The sequence below is a fragment of the Balaenoptera physalus genome, assembly GCF_965194825.1.
Source record: "Balaenoptera physalus genome assembly, chromosome: 15".
NCBI lineage: Eukaryota > Metazoa > Chordata > Mammalia > Artiodactyla > Balaenopteridae > Balaenoptera > Balaenoptera physalus.
In genome coordinates this window covers 75,519,563-75,546,602 of record NC_138894.1, presented here as the reverse complement: position 1 = coordinate 75,546,602, position 27,040 = coordinate 75,519,563, and the positions used below count along the sequence as shown (strand labels likewise).

The following is a 27,040-nucleotide window of genomic DNA, read 5'->3' as shown; positions in this document are numbered from 1 at the left end:
AACACATGTAAGACGACTCCATTTAAACATGGAGACAGGCGGTAAAAGTAGAAAAGGAAATCAGTGTAACCATTATCAGAAACACCAGTAATGTTACGTTTGAGAGAAGGAGGGGTTGGTGATTGAGGAGGGATATACAGAAGGCTTCTCGGATATTGGAATGGCAATTTCTAAACGTGGGTGGTAGTTTCACAAGATCTTGCTTGATAACTATTCTTATAATTGAATGTATATATATTTCAGGCTTTTTCTGTATGTGTATTTCATATTTTTTAAGTTAAAAGAATGAAGGAGGAAGATGTTTTATAAAAGAACCAAGCTAAATTAAGCTGCTTATTCATTCAGTGACCAGTTGGAGGAAGTTCTTTACCCAAGGGCCACCTAGAGAACTTTGGTGAGTGTTCAAAGTCACTAAAGTGAAGTAAACATAAGTCAAAGTTGATCCGGGCAAAGAAAAAGAGATCCCACATCCAGCTGGTGAGTAATCAGCCTCCTTGCAGCAGGCCAGTTTGGGCCCAGCTCCTGAGCAGCACGGCGATGTTGGGTGGCAGCCAGGGCTCACCAGGCTTCAGCAATAGGAGGCCACTCAGGTGTGTCCCCCCTGTATTCCATGCAAAGTCCAGAAGACTTGTCACTGTAAGCTTGTCCCACTGTTCTGGCAGCTGGCACTGTGATATACCAAGGGCCAAGGGAACATGTGCCTTCCCGGAGGCCCAGAGTCTACCCCTCCTGGGCCCTGGCTACCCCATCCATTAACAAGAGTGCTGCCATCAGGACACTGTCACACAGTGCTGGGTGAGCAGGAAGTGAGGACGATGAAAGAAGGAGGGGAGGAAACAGAGGCTTCTCCTAAATACATTCACCCAGATGGCATTTCAGTCAGTTGAACTTCACTCTTTATGATCAAATAAAGTCTCAAGCACAAGCAGGCTCCGGGAGTAGGGGAGCTGGGGATCAGATGGGAGCAAAAAGGGATTCCAGTCCTGAATGATTAGGAGTGACCTTATTTCTTCAACTGTAATAAAGCAGGGATAATGTCTACCTTAAAAGGCTGTCAGCAGATTAAATGAGAAAAAAATGTATGAAAAGGGTCTGGCAGAGGAGGAGCTTGATAAAATGGCAGCTGTAATTATTCTCCTCTCCTGTGTGCAAACTGGGCTGAAAGCGTGTCCATGAATCTTCTCCTCACCCTCGGCAGTGCGTTGTCCACTCTGGTTCTCCAAACATTTTCAACCTAAGCCTAGAATAAAGCGATTGGCCTTCCAGCTGAAGCTCAGGCTCCCCCCTGGTAATCTAAGAAGAGGCGTCTCCCTTGGATAGAACAATTAAGGCAGCAGCCCTGGGTCCCACACGCAGAGGTGAACAGCGTGGCCTCAGGTGCCTCTGACGGTTCCTTTCTGAGCATCAGTGAATTCAATTCGGAATTGTCTGAATTGCTGACATCCCAAAAGGACTATGAAAGAAGTTGACAGTACAGCCTTCCAAGTGTTATCATCTTGGTTCCTCTAACTTGGGGAATATCTCAGGGTCCAGGATACAAAGGAGGGCAGGCTCTCACCTCCCAGTCCCCAAATCACCTGGGAGGCAGCCGTTTCCTCTGCTCACTGGGCCAGGGGACGCTGTAATGTTACAAAGTCTGGTTTTAGTTGATTTCTAAACCTGTCTAGGTTTAGAAATAAAAAAGCTAGCCCTGCCTTAGACCATTTCGTGCTCTGCGCTCTCAAAAGCCAGAGTGAGACAGGACCTCCCTGCACCCCTGTCCCCTGTCTGTGGGGAAAGGAAGGAGGAGGCCAAGGGGCGTCAACCCCCTAGAGAGGAAGTGCCGGACCCTGGGGCAGAGCCGAGGATGCCCTACCCACAGGGAGGCCTACAAGGCAGCTTGGTTTTTTCCACTTGCTGGAAAAATAGCTCAGAGCGTATCTCCTGTGCCCTGCAGATCCATGATAACATCGTTATATATGGAGGCTCCATGTCGACCTTTCTTTTCCAGTTCTATTTCTGTAACTCATTTTACACAGGAGGGCACATGATCAGGATGTCTTTGGGTCTGAAATCCCCTGAGGAGACAAGGAAAGAGTTTCCAGAATTGTCCCCAGGGCAGCCCTCTTTATAGAAGGCGGCACAGGTACCTGTGACACCAGCCTGGTGCTGGCATATCTCACAAGGCTGCTGTGAAAGTTCGGGGAGGGTCTGAGGGTTGAGTATGGAACACACCTGGCACAGAGTGAACACTCAATGAATTTAGCTCCTATTAGTGTTATTTATAGACACACCTCAGGATTCAAATTTGATGTTTTTTGTTCCTCTGCCAAATGCTTACTTATGTATTCAGTGCCCCCGCCCCCCTCCGCGAGTTGATGTTTATGTTGTTCCTATGATGGAAACATTTTTACCGATTGATGTCTTCCTTCAGCCAGTTCGCCACGCAGCCTATGGAACTGAGGCTCCTTATCACGTGCTCTGTGTGGGCGAGGAGTAAACTTGGATGAGGAAGACTCGGGTCACCTCCAAGGGATTTACATTCTGCTGTAGGGATTGCCACACTATTTCGATTATGTACCTGCAAAAAATGTCAGCACATGAACCACAATATAGCGATGTTTATTTACAAACTATATAGGTATATAACTATACTAATATATCAATCACAAAACTCACAAAAATAGACATTTGTAAAGAACAAGATAAAGGTGAAATAAAGGTTTTGCTCTTGCTAAAATAGTAATATTTGGGGGGGAGGACAGCGTTTTGATTGAATATGTTTCACTATTTTTAGACTCTTGATTTAGAGCTTTGTGATATGACTATTCAAAGGCCTTGTTTCAGGTTAATTTTCTTTCTGAACTTGCTTTCAAAGATAGTCATGGCTTGGGAATTCCCTGGTGGTCCAGTGGTTAGGACTTAGTGCTTTCACTGCCAGGGCCCGCAGTTCAATCCCTGGTCAGGGAACTAGGTTCCCACAAGCCACATGGCACGGACAAAAAAAAAAAAAAAAAAAAATCATGGCTGAAAAAAGATTCCTCACAAAGATGGATAGTTCCAAACAGAAGATGTACCTGGTTGGTTGTGCTAAGTCATGATTCTCATTCAATTGTACAGATTTTTGTTGAATGTCACTCATGAAATACCCTTCTTCCTGATGTTAATCTTTTTTTTATGTTTTAGCAAACTAACTGGAAGGTATCCGATTTGTCACAAATGGGTTCACACTCCACTGATGAAGTCATTTTGAAATTTTAAAAGCAGGTTTAAAAAGTTTACTTCCCAGATATTTTTAATGTACACAGATATGAGAGTTTATGGAGGAAGCTCCTCATTGTCAGCAGCGGAATCACATAATAGTAGCAACATTTCCAAACACGTGTTTTCAAAGCCAGCTCCCAACACCACCTTTGTTTTTTTTGTTTGTTTCGCTGTTGTCATTTTGTTGAATTTTATTTTTTTATTTTACTGAATTACAGTTGATTTAAAATGTTGTGTTAATTGCTGCTGTACAGCAGTGATTCCGTTATACATATATATACATTCTTTTTCATATTCTTTTCCATTATGATTTATCACAGGATACTGAATATAGTTCCCTGTGCTGTACAGTAGGACCTTGTTGTTTATCCATTATCTATATAATAGTTTGCATCTTCTAATCCCAAATTCCCAGTCCATCCCTCTCCCACTCCCCTACCTTTGTTTTTAAAGAGTATTTTCACACACCACACTCTACAACTTACTTTCAGAAAGCAATTACCTCCTCTCCTTTTCCATGAAGTGAGGTGGTTTTTTTTGTTTGTTTTTAATATTTGCTAGGTGACATATTACCAACAACCAGTTGTCATCAGAGAAAAGGTCAGCAAGTTTGAAACAGTTGTCTATTGATTTTAAAAATGTATAACTCATCTTGAGGCTTGATGGTTTATACAAGCACATTGCCAAAATATTTTCACGGTGACTCCCCATCTCATTACAAAATGTTACAAAGATTCTATTACACTTAAAATTCTGGCTCCAGTAACAATAACCACATTGATGATATCTTATCTCATTTTGTACGCTTTTGGCTTTGCTGCAATAGCTTGCCAATAAATGATACAGTGAAAGAATTTCATTGACAGTGCTGTGTTTGTACTCTTACCTGGGAATCTTTTTTATTCTAGTCAATGGAGTACCTCTATTAGTGAAGACGCTTCCAGGGTTTTTATTTTTTAAGAAGTAATTTTCTGTTGAGTATATGTCTTCACTGGTACATATTTCTTTTTTTAATGGTACACACAGAAAGAGAAAGAGCAACTGTATGTATATTTCATAACTGAAACAATTCAACAAACACCGTAAGCTAAGTTATATTGGGTTTTTTATCTATATTTTATCCAGATGCCCAAAGCTTCATAATCTGTTCTAACACTTGGCAATATTTTCTATGCATCTTCCAACAATGGACACAGACAAGCATGTACCTATTCTTTTTGCACTGTGTGGTTTCCCTTGTTTTATTTTAGTCATTACGGCATGTGGCTCTTCGCCTCTGCTAGTAAGAAAACTAAAAAAAAAAAAAAAAGGAAAAAAATTACCTCCAAACATTTATCAGTCAGTTTAGTGAATTTTGTGAGGTGTTGAATTCAAAACCCTATGATTTCAAACATTGCTTTTAAAAAATATAGTGGTTTGCTGACATGTTACCAAATGCTTAGTTTTTAAATGTCTTGCGAATCCATGTGGTTTCATTTCATTAGCTTAAATCTGAATGTACAATAACGCACTTAGGGAGGGGTTTATTAGTACTAGGAAGAGGTGCTTATAAATTCATATTCCATACAGACTTCTTGACTTCTTGATAACATCAATGTCAATGTTTTTGGGGTTTTGGTTGTAGGGTTTTTTTGTTTGTTTTTTGTTTTTTGTTTTTTTTGGTCTCCTTGTCAGGTCTGCTTAGATCATCGTTGCTTTTCTTTCTCAATGTGGCTTTGAATGAGCCCTTACTCTCATGGCTGTCAGTTCTGCCATTTTTCTCGTTGCTTTAATTTGTCTGACAGCTTGTTGTCAGACAGATTTCAACTCTGGTTCTATTACTGTCTAACTCTATGACCTGGGAGGACAGTCAGCACAGCATGTTGAAAGTAGACAATTGAGCAAAGGACCACTTTCAATCCCTCTGTGCTGGGTTCACACTGCCACACCCAGGAAACCACCATACATGTTACACTTGCATGAGAATGCCAGGGTCAATCCACAAAGAAAATATTAGGAAGGCCAGCTTCTTTATTTTTAGGTTAAAATGGCAAATAAGTAGAAAATGTAATCTTTTCTTCCACATCCTAATGTGGAAGAAAATATTACATCCTATATAATTCTCTTTGGGGACAAGTCCTCAACTGAAATCACAGTTATCACTACAACCCATCATTCTAACACTCTTGCAACCCAGTGTGCTTTCCTAAGACAGAGAGAATGGTCTGAAGATAAAGCTGGTCTCTGGACTCCTGCCTAATAGGACCTGAGCATGGAGTGATCCCTGAAGGGTGGGGTTGTGTTATCTGTCCTGGGTAGTGGGCGTGAACCATTAAGAACTACTGTGCTAGATGGAGAAATAGACAAGTAAACACATGTAGTGAATGTTGAGTAAAGCTGCATACAATACAAGGACCCTCGTGAGACAGAATGAGGAGAAATTCAGGAAGATTTCAGACTAGAGGTAATGGAACCTTTGAGTAAGTTATGAAAGAAGGGTAGGATTTCATTGGGAGGAAGAAAAAGCGTCTGAGTTATGGGATGAGTGGCAAAATATTTGGGGAACGTGGAAATATTCATAGCTGATCAGAAGAAACAGGTAGCGAAACTGGTTTCTGTTAAGGACCTAAGATGTGCCCTCCTCACATTAACACTGTGCAGTGTTTTCTTAAAAGAGAATGGGAGATTTGTTTTCTTCCCTGATGAGAAACAGTGTCTGCTAGTGTTATCCTCCTTAGTACTTGAGCCTGGGAAATTGTGAAGAAACTTGGAAGCCATGCTAAGGAGTTGGACTTTGTCCAGGACGCATTTGACAGTATGTTAGAGGCAGAAGGGAAGGATTTGTTTTAAGTAGAGGCATGGCATGATTAGATACCTTCCACAGCACTCTTGAGAACATGCTTAAATACAGTACAAGTTCCACTGATATCAGAATCACCTGGAGAGCTTGTTTAAAAAAATGCAGATTACTGGGCCCCGCCCCAAATCATGAGAATCAGAATTTCCAGGGATGCATACAGACAGCAAGTTGTATTTCAAAACTCTCTAGCTAAATTTTTTTCTTGCATTAATCTATCACCCTACTGCCTCACCTCCACCTAGAACGGTTCAGGTGCACATTAAAAATTGAGAACAAAAACTAATAGAAAAAATTTTTTTAAGAATTTAAAAAATTGAGAACAAATACATTACTGGTTTTAGAAGATAACTGTGTGGTTGGTTTCTGAGCTAGAATATGTCAGCAAGTTATTATGCTTCTATCTGATAGTTACCTAAGCTACTCTTAGGTTCAAACTTGAAATTCTATGTTCATTCCTTTTCAGCTTTAAGTCTGTTGTTATTAAAGTGTCTAACTCTTCCCCTCTCCCAAACTTGTATCCCTCTCCTTTTCCTGGTTCCCAAGTTTTACATAAATCATGTAGCCAAGGCCAGGTGCTTTACCTTTAAACATTTTATCCTTACAACAACTTCATGAAGAAGGTATTAGGATTCTCATTTTTAAAATGAGACTGGAAGCTGGACTCTATAAGAAGAGATAACTCATCCACAGTTACAGGGTTAGCAAGTAACAGAACTAGAATCTGAAATCTGTCTGACTTCAAAACCTGTGCTGTTGAAATTTTAAACACTAACAACAAGTGTTGGTGAGGATGTGGAAGAACTGGAATTCCCCATACAGTGCTGATGGGCATGCAAAATCGTTCAACCACCTTGGAAAACAGTTTGACAGTTTCTCCTAAGGTTAAATGTACCCTTATCACATGACCCAGTAATATATTCCTATATTTGCCCCCAAAGAAAAGAAACATACATCTATACAAAAAGTTGTACAAAAATGTTGATAGCAGTTTTGTTCATAATAGTCCAACACTGGAAACTGTCAAACTGCCCAACAACAGGAGAATGGGATAAACAAATTGCCGTATATCCATACAATGGAATACTACTCAGCAATGAAAAAGAATGAACTACCAATCCTCACAACATGGATGGACCTCAAAAACATAAAGAAGCCAAATATGTAGGAGTACATACTCTGTGATTCCATTTATATGAAATTCTAGAAGAGGTTAAAACAGATCTATAATGACAGAAAGCAGATAAGTGGACTCCCTGCTGGGGCAGGGGCAGTGAGTGCAAAAGGGGATGAGGGAGGGAATTCTTGGTGATGGGACTGCTTTATATCTTGACTGTGGTAGGGTTACATTTGTCACAACTCATTAAACTGTGCACTGAAAATGGGTGATTATATCATATATGTTATAGTTCAATACAGTAGATTTTTAAAAAAACTACTTGTGCTCTTCCCACTAAACCACACTGCCTCTTTCCCTAGCTCTACCCTAAATCACACACTCTGCCCACAGACCAGGTGAATGGTGTAATGTGCTGTGGCATCTACAATGGAGGCCTGGGAGGCTGCACAGCTGCCCCTGGTGACCAAGTGTGATTTTGGTGCAATATCATGCCAAGTTTATTTCTTAACTGAGCCCTAAGTGTAGTTTAGCCTGAGCCCCCATCCAGTGGGGGGGCAGCTTTTGTTTTCTTTGTTGTCTGTGCTAGGGAACCAAAAGGCAGGGACCCCTGGAAACTTCTCCACACTGAGCTAGAAAGGCACCACCATGGAGAGAAGTACTTCCATGCCCCTCCTCAGGCACCACCAAGAAACCTAGTGGGAGCCCAAGCCAGGAACAATGGCAAAGCTGTCACCTACCCTGGCCTCCTTCCAAGTGCCTCCCACACTGAGGAGGGGCTTCTGGAAGAAGAAGGAGGGCATCTCCTCCATTCCCTGGAACTCAACATTTTCAGCCATCTAGATGCGACTTCATGTAGCACCTTCTCCTTGACTCCTTCTCCAACTTCTCCCTGCCAAGACCACTACTCCCTTTCTAGCCTCTGAATTCGTTTATTACCTTGCCTCCTCATGAACATTTAATTATACTGCGTATGATATTGTCCTGTATGCTAATTGCTTTGTGTGTCTTCCTTAATGTCTCTGAGAAAAGTTTTTTACAGCTGTTCTCACAAGGCAGTGGTGCTGTATTGATGGACTGATTGACTGATTCCATCTTTACCACTGAACCAATGCCAAAAGTAAATCCCATGCTTTGCCCCCTCTAAAATACTGTAGCCATACCACAGAAATATAAAGGACCATAAGAGACTACTATGAACAATTACCTGCCAACAAATTAGACAATCTAGAAGAAAGAGATAAATTTCTAGAAATATAAAACTTACCAACGCTGAATATGAAGAAATAGAAAATCTGAACAGACCGATTACTAGTGTAGAAGAGATTGAATCAGTAATCAAAAACCTTCCAATGAACAAAAGTCCAAGACTAGATGACTTCACTGGTGAATTCAACAAACATTAAAAAAAAAAAAAACTACTACCAATCCTTTTGAAACTCTTCTAAAAAACAGAAGAAGAGGGGATACTTCCAAACTCATGAGGCCAGCATCACCACGATACCAAAGCCAGACAAGGACACTATAGGAAAAATTACAGGCCAACATCCCTGATTACCATAGATGCAAAAATCCTCAACAAAATATTAGCAAGCTGAATCCAACAATAAACTGAAATGATCATACACCATGATCAAGTGGAATTTATTCCAGGGATGCAAACAACCACAAAAGCAATGTGACAAACCACATTAATAAAATGAAGGATAAAAATCATATGATCGGATTTCCCTGGTGGCGCAGTGGTTAAGAATCCATCTGCCAATGCAGGGGACATGGGTTCGATCCCTGATCCAGAAGATCCCACATGCCGTGGAACAACTAAGCCCATGCACCACAACTACTGAGCCTACACTCTAGAGCCCGTGAGCCACAACTACCGAGCCCATGCACCACAACTACTAAAAGCCCGCGTGCTCTAGGGCCTGCATGCTGCAACTACTGAGCCCACACGCTGCAACTACTGAAGCCCATGTGCTCTAGGGCCCGCATGCTACAACTACTGAGCCCGCATGCTGCAACTACTGAAGCCTGCGAGCCTAGAGCCTGTGCTCTGCAACCAGAGAAGCTACCGCAATGAGAAGCCCACACACTGCAACGAAGAGTAGCCCCTGCTCACAGCAACTAGAGAAAACCTGTGCACAGCAACGAAGGCCCAACGCAGCCCCCCAAAAAATAAATTAAATAAAAAACCCTCATACCTTAATATTTAAAAAAAATTTAAAAATAGATCATATGATGATCATTTCAATAGATGTGGAAAAAGTATTTGACAAAATTAATCATTTCATGATAAAAACTCTCAAACTGGGTAGAGATGGAACGTACATCAAAATAGTAAATGCCACATATGACAAGCCCACAGCTAACATCAGACTCAATGGTGAAAAGCTGAAGGCTTTTCCTCTAAGATAAGAAACAAGACAAGGATGCCCACTCTCACCACTTTTATTCAACATAATATTGGAAGTCTTAGCCAGAACAATCAGGCAAGAAAAAAAGAAATGAAATCCTCCAAATTCAAAAGGAAGAAGTAAGATTGTCCTTTTTTTGCAAATGATATGATATTATATGTACAAAACCCTAAAGACTCCACCAAAAACGTGTTAGAATTCATAAACAAATTCAGTACAGTTGCAGGATACAAAATCAATATTAAAAAATCAGTTGCATTTCTATATGCCAGCAATGAACTATCAGGAAGAGAAATTAAGAAAAAAATTTTTATTTACAATAGCATCAAAGGATACTTTGGAAAGAATTTAACCAAAACAATTAACAAAATGGCACTAAGAATATACATATCAAGGGGGCTTCCCTGGTGGTGCAGTGGTTGAGAATCTGCCTGCCAATGCAGGGGACACGGGTTCAAGCCCTGGTCTGGGAAGATTCCACATGCCGCGGAGCAACTAAGCCCGTGCACCACAACTACTGAGCCTGTGCTCTAGAGCCCATGAGCCACCACTACTGAGCCTGTGCTCTAGAGCCTGCAAGCCACCACTACTGAGCCTGTGCTCTAGAGCCCGTGAGCCACAACTACTGAGCCCGCATGCTGCAACTACTGAAGCCCGCGGACCTAGAGCCCATGCTCTGCAACAAGAGAAGCCACTGCAGTGAGAAGCCTGCGCACCACAACAAAGAGTAGCCCCCGCTTGTCACTAGAGAAACGCCCATGCTCAGCAACGAAGACCCAATGCAGCCAAAAATAAATTAATTAATTAATTAATTTTAAAAAAAGGCCCAATGCAGTCAAAGATAAATAAATAAATATTTTTTTAAAAAAATAGATAACCAACAAGGACCTACTGTATAGCACAGGGAACTCTAATCAATATTCTGTAATAACCTATATGGGTAAAGAATCTGAAAAAGAAGGAATATATGAATATGTATAACTGAATCACTTTGTTGTATACCTGAAATTCACACATTGTAAATCAACTATACTCCAAGAAAATTTTAAAATAAATTTTAACAAACTGTAAGATGTCACTTCACATCTGTTAGGACGGCTGTTATCAAAAAGACAAGTGATAACAGGAGCTGGCTAGAATATGGAGAAAAGGGAACAATGGTACACTGTTGGTGGAAATGTAAAGTACAGCCACTAAGGAAAAAAGTATGGAGGTTCTTTAAGAAATTAGAAATAGAACTACCCTATGATCCAACAATCCCACTTCTGGATATATACCCAAAGGAAATGAAACCATTATCTCGAAGAGGTATCTATACTCCTGTGTTCATTACAACATTACTCACAATAGCCAAGGTATGGAAACAACTTAAGTGCCCACTGATGGATGAATGGGTCAAGAAAATGTGGTTTATATACACACTGAATATTATTCAACCTTAAAAAAAGAAGAATATCCTGTCATTTGCAACAACATTGATGAAACGGGAGGGCATTATGCTAAGTAAAATAAGCCAGACAGAGAAAGACAAATACTGCATGGTATCACTTATATAGAGAACCTAGAAAAAAAAGTTTAAAAATTAAGGTCAAACTATAGCAACAGAGAGTAGAAAAGTGGTTGCCAGGTGCTGAGGGTGGGGGAAGTCGGGAGAAGCTGGAAAAAGGTTACAAACTTTCAGCTACAAAATGAAAAAGGGCTGATGATCTAATGATGGTGTAGGATGGTGACTATAGTTGATAAGACTGTATTGCATAATTGAAATTTGCTAAGCGAGTAGAACTTAAATGTTCTCACACTAAAAAAGTTGAATATGTGAGGTGATGGATGTGTTAATTAATTCCATGGGGGGAATCCTTTCAAAATGCGCATGTATATCAAATCATCACATTGCACACTTTAAATATTTTGTAATTTTTTTGTCAATTATACCTCAATAAGTCTGAAAAAAATAAATTAAAAAAAATACTATAACCGTAAACCAACCAACCGCTCCCACAGACAGCTTCTCATTTAGTTTTCCACAGACCAAAGAGTTTACATGTGTTTTGTGCCTGCAAAATCTCAACGGGAATAGAAAGAATTGCAAAATAATCTCAACAGGTAGCTTAATATAAGATTTCCTTGTTTCTTTCCGGGAACAATCACCTGAATTTTATTGACATAAACTAAATATAGGCCCTTTTTGCCCTTTGTCTACTGAGGATATATTTCTAAGTCCTTTTACCCAGTAACCACTTGAAAACAGCCTAGTGAATCAGAGACCTGCCCAGTTTCAACCCTGGCAATGAATGAGTCTGCTGGTGTAACTTACACATAATGGGTAGAGATGGATGGAAGAGCCAAGGCTCCTAGTTAGTGTTTTTTGCTGTGACCCCAGTTGGGGTCTGGAATGCACTGATATCTTCAATGTACTGTGGCTTTGACCCTGGCATATAGAGTCCTGAGCCTGGCCAGATTGGGCAGGGCAAGGGCAAGTTGGTATTGAAAAGAGACAAGGGGGACTTCCCTGGCGGTCCAGTGGTTAAGACTCCACACTTCCACTCTAGGGGCACGGGTTCAATTCCTGGTCGGGGAACTAAGATCCTGCATGCTGCATGGCCCAAAAAAAAGAAAAGAGAGAGAGAGAGACAAGGCTAGAGAACGTGGATCCACAACAGGGCAAGGACAACAGTGAGTGGGTAAGTCGGAGACAGGCAAGGTATCCAGAGCTAAAGAGGTGAAGGACAGAGCAGGGAGTGAGGGAAATCCCTCACTTAAACAAGATGAGCTTGGGTGGCAGATACACAGGTGGAGAAACCCTGAAGGGCCAGTCTTATTTTGCTCCCCAGGGAGACTGTGTTCTTAGAGGTTCTGCCAAAAACCTGTCCTTTCTTAACAAAATGATGGGCTATCAAGAGGGGTTAGAATTGCCAGGTAACATACAGGACACTCAGTTAAATTTGAATTTCAGATAAGCAACAAATAATGCTTTAGTATAAGTGTGTCCTATGCAATATTTGGGACATACTTATATCAAAAAAATATTCATCACTTAGCTGAAATTCAAATTTAATGGGGCATCCTGCCATCCTAAACCTGTCAACCTTAGGAGGGGCAGATAATTAATTTCTCACCAAAGAAAATGTTTGAGAATCACACCTTGGCAGAAAGCTCCCACCCCAACAGTGAGATATGGGTGTAGACACAGTGAAAATAGAAGGAAGCAAAGGAGAGAGGATTTGAAGGGAGCAAGCAGGAGTATTAAGAGATTGGAGAGAGAACAAAAGAGGCAGGAAAAGAAAGAAAATAAAGTGAGATTAAAGATGTAAAACAGGGCTTCCCTGGTGGCGCAGTGGTTGAGAATCTGCCTGCCAATGCAGGGGACACGGGTTCGAGCCCTGGTCTGGGAAGATACCACATGCCGCGGAGCAACTGGGCCCGTGAGCCACAACTACTGAGCCTGCGCGTCTGGAGCCTGTGCTCCGCAACAAGAGAGGCCGCGACAGTGAGAGGCCCGCGACCACGATGAAGAGTGGCCCCCGCTCGCCACAACCAAAGAAAGCCCTCACACAGAAACGAAGACCCAACACAGCCAAAAATAAAAAATAAATAAATAAATAAATTTAAGAACAGTTTAAAAAAAAAAAAAAAGATGTAAAACAGGGGCAGAAAAGTCCAAGTGATGCCAGCCTTACAGGGTATTGAGTCACTTGCAGAGGGAAGCAGTAAGTCCAGGCTTCAGCTCTGTGCAAAATAAGCTGACACTCTTCCAAATGGAAGAGGGAGCCAGCAAAAAGAGTGTGGTCAAGCAAGACAGCCTGAGATCAAGAAGAGAAGGGTAGCTTGCTGGCTGTGTATCCTGGACAAGCTATTTAACCTTGCTGAGCCTCATTTTCTCAGCTGTAAAATGGAGATAAAAAAAACAGGGTTTTGGGGGCTTCCCTGGTGGTGCAGTGGTTGAGAATCCACCTGCCAATGCAGGGGACACGGGTTCGAGCCCTGGCCTGGGAAGATACCACATGCCGCGGAGCAACTGGGCCCGTGAGCCACAACTACTGAGCCTGCGCATCTGGAGTCTATGCTCCGCAACAAGAGAGGCCACAATAGTGAGAGCCCCGCGCACCGCGATGAAGAGTGGCCCCCGCTCGCCGCAACTAGAGAAAGCCCTCGCACAGAAACGAAGACCCAACACAGCCAAAAATAAATTAATTAAAAAAAACAAAAAACAAACAAACAAAAAAAAAACAGGGTTTTATATCCTAACTCTTGCACATGTAGCACTATAGATTTGTTTTACCTTTTCCAGAATTTTGTATAAATGTAATTATAGAGAATATGCTCTTTGATGTCTGGCTTCTTCAATTTTTTAAAATTCATCCATGTTGTTATTCTTTCATTGTTGAGTAGTATTCCTCTGTATGGATATACCACAATTTATTTATCCCATTTACCTGTTGTTGGATATTTTGGTAGTTTCCTGTTTGGGATTACTGTGAACAAAACTATCAAACACAAGCCTTTGTGTATATGTATGTTTCATTTCTATTGGGTAAATATCTAGCAGTGAGACTGCTGGGTCATATGATAAGGGTCCATTTAACTCTAGAAGAAACTGCCAAGCTTCTTTCCAAAGTGGTGGTACCATTTTGCATGCCCATCAGCACTGTATAAGGGTTCCATTTTTTCTACATCCTCACCAACACGTGTTATTATTGATCATTTTAATTTCAAGAGCACAGGTTTTGAAGTCAAACAGACTTCAGATTCTAGTTCTGCCACTTGCTACCCCCATAACCTTGGTTAAGTCATCTGGTCTTACTGAATCTAGTTTCCGCATTTTTAAAATAAGAATAATATTCATACAATGAAATTTGACGTGGCAAGTGAAAATGAAAACTATGTGTTCAATTGTCTAGCACATCTAATTACTTCCACATTGTATTTATTCAGTTAGTCTCAATTCTGAAGACTAGTTTGTCTGAGGTTCAAATTTAAGAGCCCTATCAAGATGTCTTTGTATAAAAATTGCCTGAAATAAAGTGCAGCCTGATGCCACGGGCTCACCACAGTGATCAGGCAGAGCTACTAGGTCTGCCTTCACACCTGCCCCAAGGTAGACAGGGGAGGAGCTTACCCTCCAAATCAGGTGCAAACACACTCTCCTAGAGCTTCCTCTCCAGCAGTGGATAACAGAAAAATAATGGGACTTGGAGTCATTAGCCGATTTCTTAAACCTTCTGAGCCACAGACTTTTCATGTGTAAAATGGGGTTTATGATTCTTACGACATAGTATTACTGTCAAAGATCAACACTTGACAAACTGTAAGTGCTACGCAAATGATAGTTTTACTTCCACTAGAGAGAAAAAAAAAAGATTACATCCAGATAGGGACCTTCTTAAAACTAATCAAATGGCAAATACAAATCCTCCTTGTCAACTTTCCTAGCCACACTGGAGATGATGGGTTTCTGTGCCAATGGGCAATTGAGGAAGTTCACTACAGGAGGGGCCAGTATCCCAGTATTCCTATTTGGCACAGGAGAGAGGGAAACAGGCCACCAGAGGCCAGGCCAGGCAGACAAGATATTGACCCTTGGCGATTCCAGTTCAGTAGGGCTGAGGTGAGCTCCAGGAATCTCCAAGTAACCAATCTCCCGAGCCGATTCTAATACTCAGGTCTGGGAACTACAGGCTAATAGTTCTAAAAATGTGGTCCTCTGACCACTAGCATCAGCATCACAAGGGAACATAATAGAAATGCAAACTCTCAGTTTCCATCCCAGGTCTATCCCATCAGAAGTTCTGGGGGTGGGACCCAGCAATCTGTGTTTTAAAAAGCCCTCCAGGTAATTCTGATCAATATCCAAGTTTGAGAACCACTGTAGTAGTCAATGACCATTAAGGACTTCCCAACACAGAGGGGCTGAGGCCAGAGCAGGAGGAACAGCAAGGGAACAGATCCGTAAAAAAAAAATCAGGGAGTGTTGCTGGTTCCAGCCCAGATGGCTATGGTCACACATAGGACTATGCTTGATCCAAAAAGACAATAAGGACTGAGTGCCCCCTACTCCACTCTGTCCCTCTGGGTCCTGCTTGCTGGGTGAACAAGGTGGGCAGCTTATGTCCTGGTAAGCAGAGAAAGGCTGGGGTCCCCCGGCTTTGTTGATCTTTTATTCTGAATTTCAGTATAGTTTGGCACATTGATTGAGACAGGCTGCCAACCCCCGGATACAAGACCCCAAACACAAGTTTAAAATGTGTTAGACTGTGATAACCAAGCTTTAAAAAGGCATTGAAAAAAAGACTGGAAGGAAACATGCCAAATTAGAGATGAAAGGGTGGGCTAATCTTAAAATCACAATTCTGTTTTGTTCAGGTTTCTAAAGCTAACCACCCCTTCCCCCAGCACACTCATGAGGAGGGAGAAGGCCAGGGTGCCAATATGGAAGCAGAAAGCACTGCAGGTGTTGCCACTGGCCCAGGTGAGCGAGGGTTGGACTGAGTTTCCCAAACACTGTTCCAGGAGATGTTAACAAGTGTGTCAAGGCAAAAATAAAAGGGGGAGGGGTCAAAAAAGTTTGGAAAATTCTGCTTTTAATAGTTCTCACCTGGAAATTCACATTGCGTATTTGCATATTAAAGGTGCTGAGAACTCCTGTAATAAAGGAACCTGTTTAGCTTCATTTAATCCAGTATTTCCCATCTTTATTGAGCACAGACCCTTCTGTCTTGACACGCTCAGAAGCATCCTATGGAGCAGTGTTCTGCAGACTGTCAGCTTGGGAAACACAGACCTACAAAAATTGTCAGAGACATCCTTTGCGCTCCACCTCCTGCTTCTCTCACTGCAGTCTATTGGCCTGCTTGCCTTCCGCCGTGGATTCAGACCAACCCAAACACTTAAACCTAGTTTTGTCCTGGACAGGAAGTCTAAAAACGGCCTCTGCTTTATGCAACCCTAGTTAGTGTCGGTCTCCATGCTTGGTATTCTTGGTCTCTTGCCTAGACACAATTTTTTTTTTTTTTTTTTTTTTGCCCAGGCTGTTTGTTGCCAGACATGAGTCCTTGACAATTCTTCTTCAGAATTCTGGGCCTGGGTTCTGAAAACCCAGACTCTGGGCCTGACGTGCCTCCTGCCCCGGCTCTTCCAGACCTGAGCCTGGCCTGCTGGGTGGCACACCCCTGCCTGCTGCTCCCTACATCAGCTATCTCTGGGAGTGACCTTGGACCTGCTCGTTTCTAGTACCTGTGCCCCTCCCTCTAGAAGCATTCCTGCCCCTCCCCTGGGTGTTCCACGTCCTGTTCTCATTCAGATGCCAACTCAGCTCCCAGAGCACTTTGGTTAATTTTCAGGTGTTTTTCTAAAGAGTCGCATTTGGGGGTAATAAAATAAGGCATGACAGCTACTGGTAATAAATCTGCCAGGGCTTGGATGGAATGTCCCCTCTGAAGGTTCTCTGCTGGTTGGTGACACTGTGCATTCAAGGCAGGTGACCACCATAGCATGTGCATGTGACCAAAGAGCACCAGAACTGGGGGCAGACAATTTGCATTATGGACCTAGATCTGTGACCTTGAGCAAGTCCGTTAACCTCTCTGAACCTCAGTTTTCCCATCTATAAAATGAGGTTAATAATACCTGTCCTGCCAAGCTTAAAAGGAGGCATCAGGAGGAGTAAGATGAAACAAAGTGTTATGGGCTAATTAGCAGGTGTACATTGCCATAACAATGTAAGGCATTATTATCAGTGTTTTACAATTTAGCATCTTCTGCCCACATCACAGGCTCAGGATGGGAGCAGGGTGAAGGGGGTTGTTGCTTTTTTTTTTTTTTTTTTAAGATACAAATAAATGTCTTTCAAAGGTTGGCTCTACAAGCAGTCATGAAGTGACAGTGACATTGCTGACCACTTCCCCCATCCACCCCATTGAATTAAAAGTTTCAACGAAGTGACCATTCAGCCTGCTGCTTTGGCACAGAAACATGGCCATAAATGAATGGGGTTGGCCACTGGACTCCGGGAGATTTGAGTTCCCTCTCTGGCTGGATAAGCACCACGCCCAGGGGAGAATGAATCTGCCCCTCTCCACGGAGCAGGCCCTCCCTGCCAGGGTAAAACCACTGATGAGACTGGAAAAGACTGTACAGCCCCTTCGAGGAGACACTGGAACAGTGGGTGATGACACTTGCTCTGGAATCAGATGACACTGATTTGTGTTCCAACCCTGCCACTTACTAGCTCTGAGACCTCAGACATAGAGTTTAGTTTCTTTTGCCCTTATACTTCTTTTAAATGGAGGTAACAGTGTCTACCACACAGGTTGATATGACAACACTGTGAAAACTACCAAAGCTCTATGTGAGGGCTTCCCTGGTAGCACAGTGGTTGAGAATCCACCTGCCAATGCAAGGGACATGGGTTCGAGCCCTGGTCCAGGAGGATCCCACATGCCGCGGAGCAACTAAGCCCGTGCTGTACAACTACTGAGCCTGCGCTCTAGAGCCCGCGAGCCACAACTACTGTGCCCATGTGCCACAGCTACTGAAGCCCACACCTAGAGCCTGTGCTCCGCAACAAGAGAAGCCACCGCGATGAGAAGCCCGCGCACTGCAACGAAGAGTAGCCCCTGCTCGCCACAACTAGAGAAAGCCTGTGTGCAGCAACGAAGACCCAATGCAGCCAAAAATAAATAAAAAATAAAAAATTTTTTAAAAAGCTCTATGAGTGGAAGCTAGAGGCAGTGGAGGTGGAGATGATGGAGTTGGTGCTGTGGTGCCAGTGATGGAGAGGCAGCAGCAGAAGTGGCAGAGGCAGTGGTGGAAGTAACAAGTTGGTGGAAACGGAAGTGATGGTGGTTGTGTATAGCTGGATTGGATTCCAGAGGAGAATTGGGTCTGTCCAAAATCTCCGGGAGTAATGTCCATCCTAGAAAGAGAGCCTCAGAGATCCCAGAACAGACAAAGTGAGAGAGTGGCATGGACATATATACACTGCCAAATGTAAAATAGATAGCTAGTGGGAAGCAGCCACATAGCACAGGGAGATCAGCTCGGTGCTTTGTGACCACCTAGAGGGGTGGGATAGGGAGGGTGGGAGGGAGACGCAAGAGGGAGGAGATATGGGGATATAAGTATATGTATAGCTGATTCACTTCAATACAAAGCAGAAACTAACACACCATTGTAAAGCAATTATACTCCAATAAAGATGTTTAAAAAAAAAAAATCCCAGAACAGAGAAAAGACCCCTAACATACCCATGGGATCCTAGCAACCACCTCCCTGGAGTTTAGGAAGGCTTTGGTCACAAGGGGTGCTTGGTGAGGCTGCAGGACCCAAACCTCTCCACCGCAGGGATGTCCCAGGGGGCCAGCCGTGGGAAGAGGGGAAATGCTTGCATTCTCTTTCTGTCTGGTCCTGGGTCACTGGACCACAGAGTTCAGCAAGTTGCAGACAAGGCTGGGAACTAAGTTCTTTTTGAATTCCAAACTATAATCTTCTACTTTCTGGTGAAGGAGACTTCAGCCTTTCTAACCACTTCTCAGTGAGACCCAAGTGGCCCTCACTTCTGAGGTCAGGGGGATGCTAGATCAAATCAGTAGATGACTGGCCAGCTTTTAGGAAAGATGAAGATCTCTGCTCAAAGAGTGGCCCACAGACCAGCACTATTGGCATCATTTGGGAGCTTGTTAGAAATGCAGAGGCTCAGGCCCTGCCCCAGACCTACTTAATCAACATCTAAACAAGATTCTTGGGAGAGTAATTTTGTGTGTGTGTGTGTGTGTCAGCAAGACTGTATTCCTTCTGGAGGCTCTAGGGGGAGAATCCATTTCTTTTCATTTTCCAGCTTGTAGAAGCCACCTGTATTCCTTCGCTGTAAGACCCCTTACTCCATCTTCAAAGACAGTCATACAATATTCAAAAAAAAATTTAAGAAGCACTCACATAGTGAGCCATGTTTGGACTGAAGTCCTTCCTCAGTCTCTGGTGACATTTTTCACAGTATTCAAATATTCATTCCTGTTCATTCAATAGATATTTACTATGCATCTACCTTGCGCCAAGCATTGCACCAGACCCTGGGGACAGGGCAGTAAACAACACCAGTCTAGGTCCTGAAGAGCTTGTGGTGATGTCTTCCAAAGGAATGGAAACCAAGGCCATGGCCATAGCCAGTTCTCCAGGGCAGATGCTCCCCTGGCTGCATTCAGGGAGATGTCCAGAGCGCTGGACACTCACTGTGACACATTCCCCTGTGGAAACCTCACCTTGCTGTTGACAGCAGAGCACAGTGAGCGTTTATGGCTGCAGGTGCTGGCATTCATACCTGGCATACAGTAGGGACATACTGTATGCACATAGAACTGGATCACTCAACTACGGCTGACTGCCTCTCCTCCCCCAGCCTTCTCTCTTCTCCCCTTTTCTTCATCCCCTCTGTCCCTTTCCTTCCTCCTCCTCCAGAATTGTCCCCCAAAAGGCCTCCTTTATTCTTTTCTACCATTTTCCCCTACATCTTCCAAAAATCTCCATGTGCATTTTACCAATCTGTGTAGCAAAAACAGCTGGGGATCCAATGGCTCTCAAGAGTTTGTTTTAAGCCAGGATGACATACACATATCACGTACCCCTGACGCACAGCACTTAGGAACATCTATAGCTTTGTAACGTGACTCTTCCTTTCGAAGGCTCTTCAGTTCAAATGCATAGTTGGGGCAAGCCAATCACCCGCCCACAGGCGCCAGGACGCTGGGGTGCCTCAGCTGCCCACTCCAGGAAGATTAGATGCAGCTGTAAGGCTCTGATATGCCAGGCGGCCCTGCCACTGGATGATATTTTGAAGGGCCAAAGGACCTCCCCTTTTTGGCTAATAGCAGCAAACACAGCTCAAACCCAAGGGGGCACGGGGCACAGAGCAAACAGGGCTGTTTGAAGTGGTATAATCCAAATTCACACTCTGGCTATGAGGCAGGAATTTAGAAATTCATTCCTCCAGAGGGGAACGAAGTATTGGGTTGTTCCAAAGTGGCAGCATAGAGTAGATGGCCTAAGTGCCTGAGCCCACACCCCACCCTGGTTCTCACCAACATGCAACCAGAGCTAGACTCCCTCCACATCCACAATCAACATTGTGGGTGAGGCCCAGACCTCAGCCTTCCCTGTAATTTCGATGGATATTGTGTGACTCCATGCCCAGAGGACTGAACTTGATCTCTCGGATAGAATATCCAGCATAGATTCTCTCTTACGAAAAGGAAAGAAAATTGCCTCTGGCTTTCCAAGTGAAAGAAATAGATTCCCTCTCCCCAAGCCCCTGTTTACAGCAAAGCTGACGCAGATGGGCTAATGTGTGGTTTATTCGAGGCAGTCACTCGGGTTTGCAAAATACAGAGGGCTCAAGTCCCCTGTACAGGATGTGGGCTGGGAGGGGGGAGCAGGAGCCTTCGTGATGAAGTAGGTGCTTGACCTCCTTCACCCTCACAACTGCACTATTTGTGAAGGAGGCACGAGGGATTCCATTTCAGAGATGAGAAAACTGAAACTCAGCAGGATGAAGAGAAATTCCCTCAAAATACCCAGATTCACAGAACAAAACCAGGATTCAGAGCCTGGTTGGCCCAATTCCAAAGTGCTTTCCTCTACAACCCTCTGCATTCGCTCCAGAAACCTCCTCCAGGGAGGGCAGGGGCGGGGAGCACATGTGGAAAGGTAGACTTGTAATTAAAGCTCGGAAAATCCATGGCCTCCTTGGAAACTATCTAACTGATCATTCACCCCATGCTGTTTCCCAGCAGTGGAATTGGGGCTCAGGCATCAACAGTCCCACCTCCCTCAGCCCCCCCGACACCTTTCCTGGTCTGGAGCCAATCCTGGTAGGTGTACAGCCTCTCACCCACCAGCCGGTGTACTGGAGTCACCTTTCCAGGCACACATCTGTTGCAACAGACACTCACATGTCCACTTACCTTCTCTAAACCGTCCAGTCACCACCGAGTTCTTGGGTAGCTCCTGTTTCTAGGCCTGGAGTCCCTACCCCTTTGGCTGGTCCCTGCTATGAAGCCTTGCCCTTGGCTCACCCAGCTCTAAGCCCGATGGACTTTCAAGTGGCTACCTGTCTACTCTTGCTTCTCCCCAAGACCAAGAGACTCTCCCCTTTCCGTGCCCCACACTTGGACACTAGCAAACCCTTATCATTTGTCAAACCCAATTACTGATGTGGACACAGTAAGTTTTTGGTCACCTCCCTCAGAATCCAACTCCCCAAATGGGTGCCTACCTCTTCCCCACCCCCAATGCTAAGATCCTGGCATTCCTTCCAGCTCCGCCCAACTGAGCCACGACCTTCACAGGTGCAGATACAATGATGGTGATGTGACCGCGAGGACTGGTGCATTATTTAGCGTCAATGTGTAAAACACGTAGGCTAGAACTTTCACCGCCTGCTAGTAAACATGGAGTTACAGGATTTAATTACAGCACTGGGACAATTGATTTTTACCAATAACTTTTCATAAGATGATTTATTGATTTTAACATGACACAGCCAACTCAGGCACACCAGTTCCTGACTGCATGTAATACTGATATCCCATTCATCTTCCCGTCCCTGGAATGACAAAGCACTGGCAGGTAGAGATGTGAAATGAATGCCTGAAAGCCCAATCAAGCCGACAGTACTCATGGCATAACATCCAAGTGCACCCCTTCCGAGGGAGGTGCTGTCACACATCACCATGGCAAGGAGCTGGAGGGAGATGGGTAATGAGAAGTATGGGAGGTGCCAGGCATATTGTGAATGTGGAGAATGCAATTTGCTCATTGACAGTGTTTGCTCATGCAAGGCACCTAGGAAGGGTATTACCAAGTAATAGGGCAGAAATCGATAACTCACTGACAACCAGGCAGCCTAGAATCTTTGGCCCATACCCAAGAGCACAAGAGAAAGCTGTCCGAGAGACCAGCAACCACTCTGGCCCGGCCTGCACGTTAGGCCCTGGTGTGCCTAACCGGACCTGCCTGTCCCAGCTCTGCCCACCCTCCTCCATGGCGGGGTCCCACCAGTTCCCTTACTTGTTGCCCCTGGCTGGCCGTGGTTCCTCCTTTGGGATGCGCCTTCTCCTCTCAGGAAGCAGCATGCACTGGACAGACACCTTAGTACCTCTTCAAAGCCAACACCCCAAACACGCCAGGATATACCTGACCAGCCTGCCGAGACTCTCACTGCAGCCCAAGGAGCCGCCAGCTCTTGCTTCCAACACTTATAACTTTCACCTGGGTGCCTACTAGAGCAGTGTTTCTCAGAATCACCTGGAGAGCTTAAAATTCAGATTGCTGCTAATTTAGTTAGCCTGGAGGGAGTCCAAGAATTTGCCTTTCTAACAATTCCCAGGTGATACTGATGCTGCTGGTCCCAGGACCACCTTCGGCGAGCCAACCACTGTGTTAGTGAAAGCCTGAGAGTGCTTTGAATCAGTGTAAGGCACAGCTAATGCTTCACTATCTTGCAAAACTTGTCCTGAGCCCAAGATGGAACTAGACAGGAAAGCACGTCAACAGCCCTACTCTCTCGTCCAGTATAAGACATGGTTCCCCCTGAGCGAGGCCTGGCTCTAATATTGTTCTTGAGTTCCTGTTTGGGGGCAATCAACAATTAAATGAGACCTTTATGGCACTTTAAGAACACACTGTGTGGGATGGGCCCCAAGATAGACTTTTACTGAAGTCCAGGCAGCTGCAGATTACAGGTCCTGGGCCTCCCATGAATTTACAAGGCTGGTGATTGACAGAGGCCAGACAGCCTGGTGGGGTGTCCCCGTCTGGAGAAGGCACACTCTGAAGCTCCTCTCTGGGCCTTCCCTGGAGTTGCTGCTTCGCTCTGAAGCAGGCCTCCAGGACTTCATTTATTTACAAAGCAAAAGGAATTTGGAGCTGGTGCACTGGAGGTAGGTCATTCAGCAGTCTGCTCTGGCCTCCCCATTCTAGGGAAGAGATCGCTGGGCTTGGAGTGAAGGAATGCAGGCTCCAGGCCAGCTCAGCACTAAATGGATATGTGACTTCAAGCATCGTCTCAACATCACTGAATAGCTTATTTCTTCTGTTAGGGGGAAAAAAAATAATCTGTCCTAATCACAAATGCATAATGATGTTCTAGGACATTATTTAATTTCATTAGTATTATTGTTATTTTTTCTAGGAGAGGATTATTTACCCCAAAGCAGCTTCTTCCTTGTTCTGGGACACTTTCCTGGCCCTTCCCTCCTGTATAATTTTTGCCAGTGTTTCATCAAACACTTGTTGAGCCCCTCCTCCTTGCCAAGCACTGCACCAAATACCAGAGCACAAAAATGAAGCAGACAAGATTCTCAGCCTTAAAGAGCTCTCAGCCTAGTGGGAGTGATAGCAAGTGTCAAATAATCCCATTCTAATGGGATGTGTTGATACCAGGGTGTGCAGAGGGCACTCTGAAGCAGAAGAGAGGCCTAATATTCCTACCTAATATTTAGTCTTCCATCTTCCTTAGTAACAGAACTCCCAGTTTTTAGTTTGATATGGGGCCACCCAAATAAAGATTATAGTTTCCATCCTCCCAGGTAGCTAGATGTGATTATGTGACTAAGTTCTGGCCAATGAGATATAATTGCAAATGGTATGGAGATAATTCTAAGAAATGCCCTTAGACAACAATTAGCATGTGCCCTTTCTTCTTACCCCTTCCTCCATCCTGTTGCCTGGAATGCAGATGTGATGGCTGGAGCTCCAGCTGCATCTTAAACCATGAGGATAGAGATGTCCTTGAAATGATAGAGCAGTGAACTAGAAAGGAGTCTGGGTCCCTAACAGCTTTATGTACCAGACCTGGGTTGCCTATCTCCAGAATTCATTTGCATGAGAGAAAGTAAATAAACTTCTATCTCATTTTTAAGGCACTATTATTTTGGGTTTTCTGACACGTGCAACTGAGCCTAATCCCAACTAATTCAAAGCCAGGTTGTGAGTGGCTTTACGACTTTGGACTTCATTATATAGGCAATAAGGAGCTATAGACAGTTTACAAGCTGTGGAGTAACTTGAGGTGGAAAGATAAAGGGAGAAGGGAAAAAAATGACCCAAGATGTAAAGAGACTGTGGAAATTTATTTCTGTTGATAGAAATGAGGAACCTCTGATTTGAAGGGAAGGTAGGTGAGCATGATTTTAGACTTGTGGTCTTTGAGGTGACTGCAGTGATTCAATGTTAAAGAATCCACAAGGTAACTGGGAGTGTAAAAGCGAATCATAAAAGAGAGGTAAGGACTGGATCCATAGGAATTACTTGTATAAAAGTAATAGCTGACATACTACAACATGGATGAATTTTGAGGACATTATGCTGAGATAAGCCAGTCACAAAAGGACAAATACTGTATGATTCCACTTCTATGTGGTACCTAGAGTAGTCAAATTCATAGAGACAGAAAGTAGCATGATGGTTGCCAGGGGTTGGGAAGGCGAGAATGGGGAGTCAATGTTTAATGGAGACAGAGCTTCAGTTTTACGAGGTGAAAGGATCTCTGGAGATGGATGGTGGTGAAGTTTGTACAGTATGAATATACTTAGAATATACTTAATACCACTGAACTGTACACTTAAAAATGGCGAGGATTGTAAAAACATATACATATGTGTGTGTGTGTGTGTATGAATAAATAAATAAAGGAGATATCTATTAACTTTTAAAAGTAATAGCCCAACCTCAAGAGTAGATGAGGTTTCCTGGGAAAGAGGGAAAAGTGAGCCAGAAGGGCTCACCTTTGGGAAACAGAAGAAGGAAGCTGGTCTAAAGAAAGAGAGACAGTTGGTCTGACAGGTGGAAGGAGAGGGAGGAAAGGCTTTACATCACAAAAGGCAAAGAGGGAGAGAATTTGTGACATGATTCAGAAACTTTTGGTAAGTAGCAATGCCAGAGAGAGAGAGAGAGAAAGAGAGAGAGAGAGAGATTGTTCAGCAAAGTCTAACCAAATTGTTTTGGTAACAAAAGAGTCTGTGAGTTAGCATTGCATGCAAGACTGAAACTGCAGGTGGTGATCATCTAAATTGGATTTTCAAAGCTGGTCAAAGGAAATGTCATGTACAGCAAGACTGGGCCTGCGTGAAGAGCAACCCAGGCACCCATTCCATTGTAATTATTTTTGTAATTATTTTCATGCATTGCTTGCATGAAGTGCAATGGAGAATCCATCCAATCAGAAGTCAGTTTCTGAGCTATGGTAGGAACCCAGAAAGGCAGGGTAAAATGTGTCAGCAGCACACTGGGGGAAATGCCCAAGAAGAGGGAAAAAAATGGTCCCAGAGAGAAGAGAATTCTAGAAAAGAATCTTCACTGTCTTAAAACTGCTCCCTCCACTTTGAGTCGGTCTGGAGAGGTGACCTTTAACACTGGATCCATCTGGGATCACTTTAAGAACTGAGGCCTGTGAAAAACACCTTGGCTTAATGTCTGGTAACAGAATTCCTCTTAGGGAGGAAACTGTCTTCCCACAGGATAGTACCTTTACCAGCCTTCAGATGGCAGGTGTGACTGGAGGCATAGGCTAGCAGGAGACAAGCTTATGAAGGAAAAGGTTAAATAGGGCTGCATCGGTGACAGGATGGGAGAACAGAGTGGGGGACCAGCGGGAGTACAGAGTCCCCAGAGGACTTCTGAAAGTAGAGGGTTCTCACAGTCCACTGTTTGCAGCTCTGTAATGAAAACGCACTCCTTCCGTCTCCTCAAACTTTATTGGAGTAGGGAGGTTTGGGTAAAAAGTAAGGAACAAAGGATGAATTCCCTGTTGGCACAAACACCAGGGTAGCAATAAAGGGAAAGGCCCAAGGCCAGAGCAGAGAACAAGAACTGGTTGGAGACAGGAAACTGGAACCAGAGGTGACCTTGAGAATGAGAGCAGGAAGCCCCCAGGCAATGAACGTCTTGGGTAGATTACCGTGAAGGTCTGGCTTGGTGAAGAGCCGTGCTGGGGCTGGCGGCTGTTGGAATAGCCAATCAATCTTTTTAGCAATATACCACTTGTATCCTTAATCCGGCTCCGTCCTGTCTCCTTCAATCCAACATAACAAGTTGCAAAGAGGAGGGGGTGGTTCCTAATGTCACATGAAACTGAGAGATCAAAGAGAAGGAGAACTAAGGAAAGGTCATCAGATTTGATGACAGTGGAAAGGAACTTTTCAGCAGGAGTAAAGGTCAGGGGCTCTACATGCAACGATGTGGATTGTGCACTGCACAAAGGCAGCCCATCTGTAAGGCATCCTCCCTTCCTGGTCATCACAGAGTGGATATTCATGACAATTTTCCAGCCAAAGGGAGGAAAGTATCTTGTGGAATGGGTCCCTTTTCTTAATTGGCACAATGTGATGGGCCAGCAGCAGCCTTGGTGGAGACAGAAGGCAGATGGCACGAAGGTTATAAACA

At 43.8% G+C, this 27,040-nt stretch overlaps 1 protein-coding gene across 18 annotated transcripts in view; it reads right to left on the bottom strand.

Moving 5' to 3' along the window:
- LOC309643434 (uncharacterized protein) overlaps window positions 1–27,040 on the bottom strand; it is a 113,287-nt gene that overhangs the window by 14,141 nt on the left and 72,106 nt on the right. For 16 of the 18 annotated variants that reach the window (XR_014253755.1, XR_014253757.1, XR_014253758.1 and 13 more), the window contains one exon: window positions 2,394–2,560. Coding sequence is in view for 1 of the 18 variants with exons in the window: in XM_082426171.1 (XP_082282297.1) it covers window positions 1,578–1,619; window positions 2,394–2,560 (209 nt within the window). In the remaining 17 variants the exon portion in view is untranslated. Of the gene's footprint in view, window positions 1–1,558; window positions 1,620–2,393; window positions 2,561–27,040 lie in introns of all 18 variants that reach the window. The other 2 variants (XR_014253756.1, XM_082426171.1) reach the window with 2 other exon arrangements.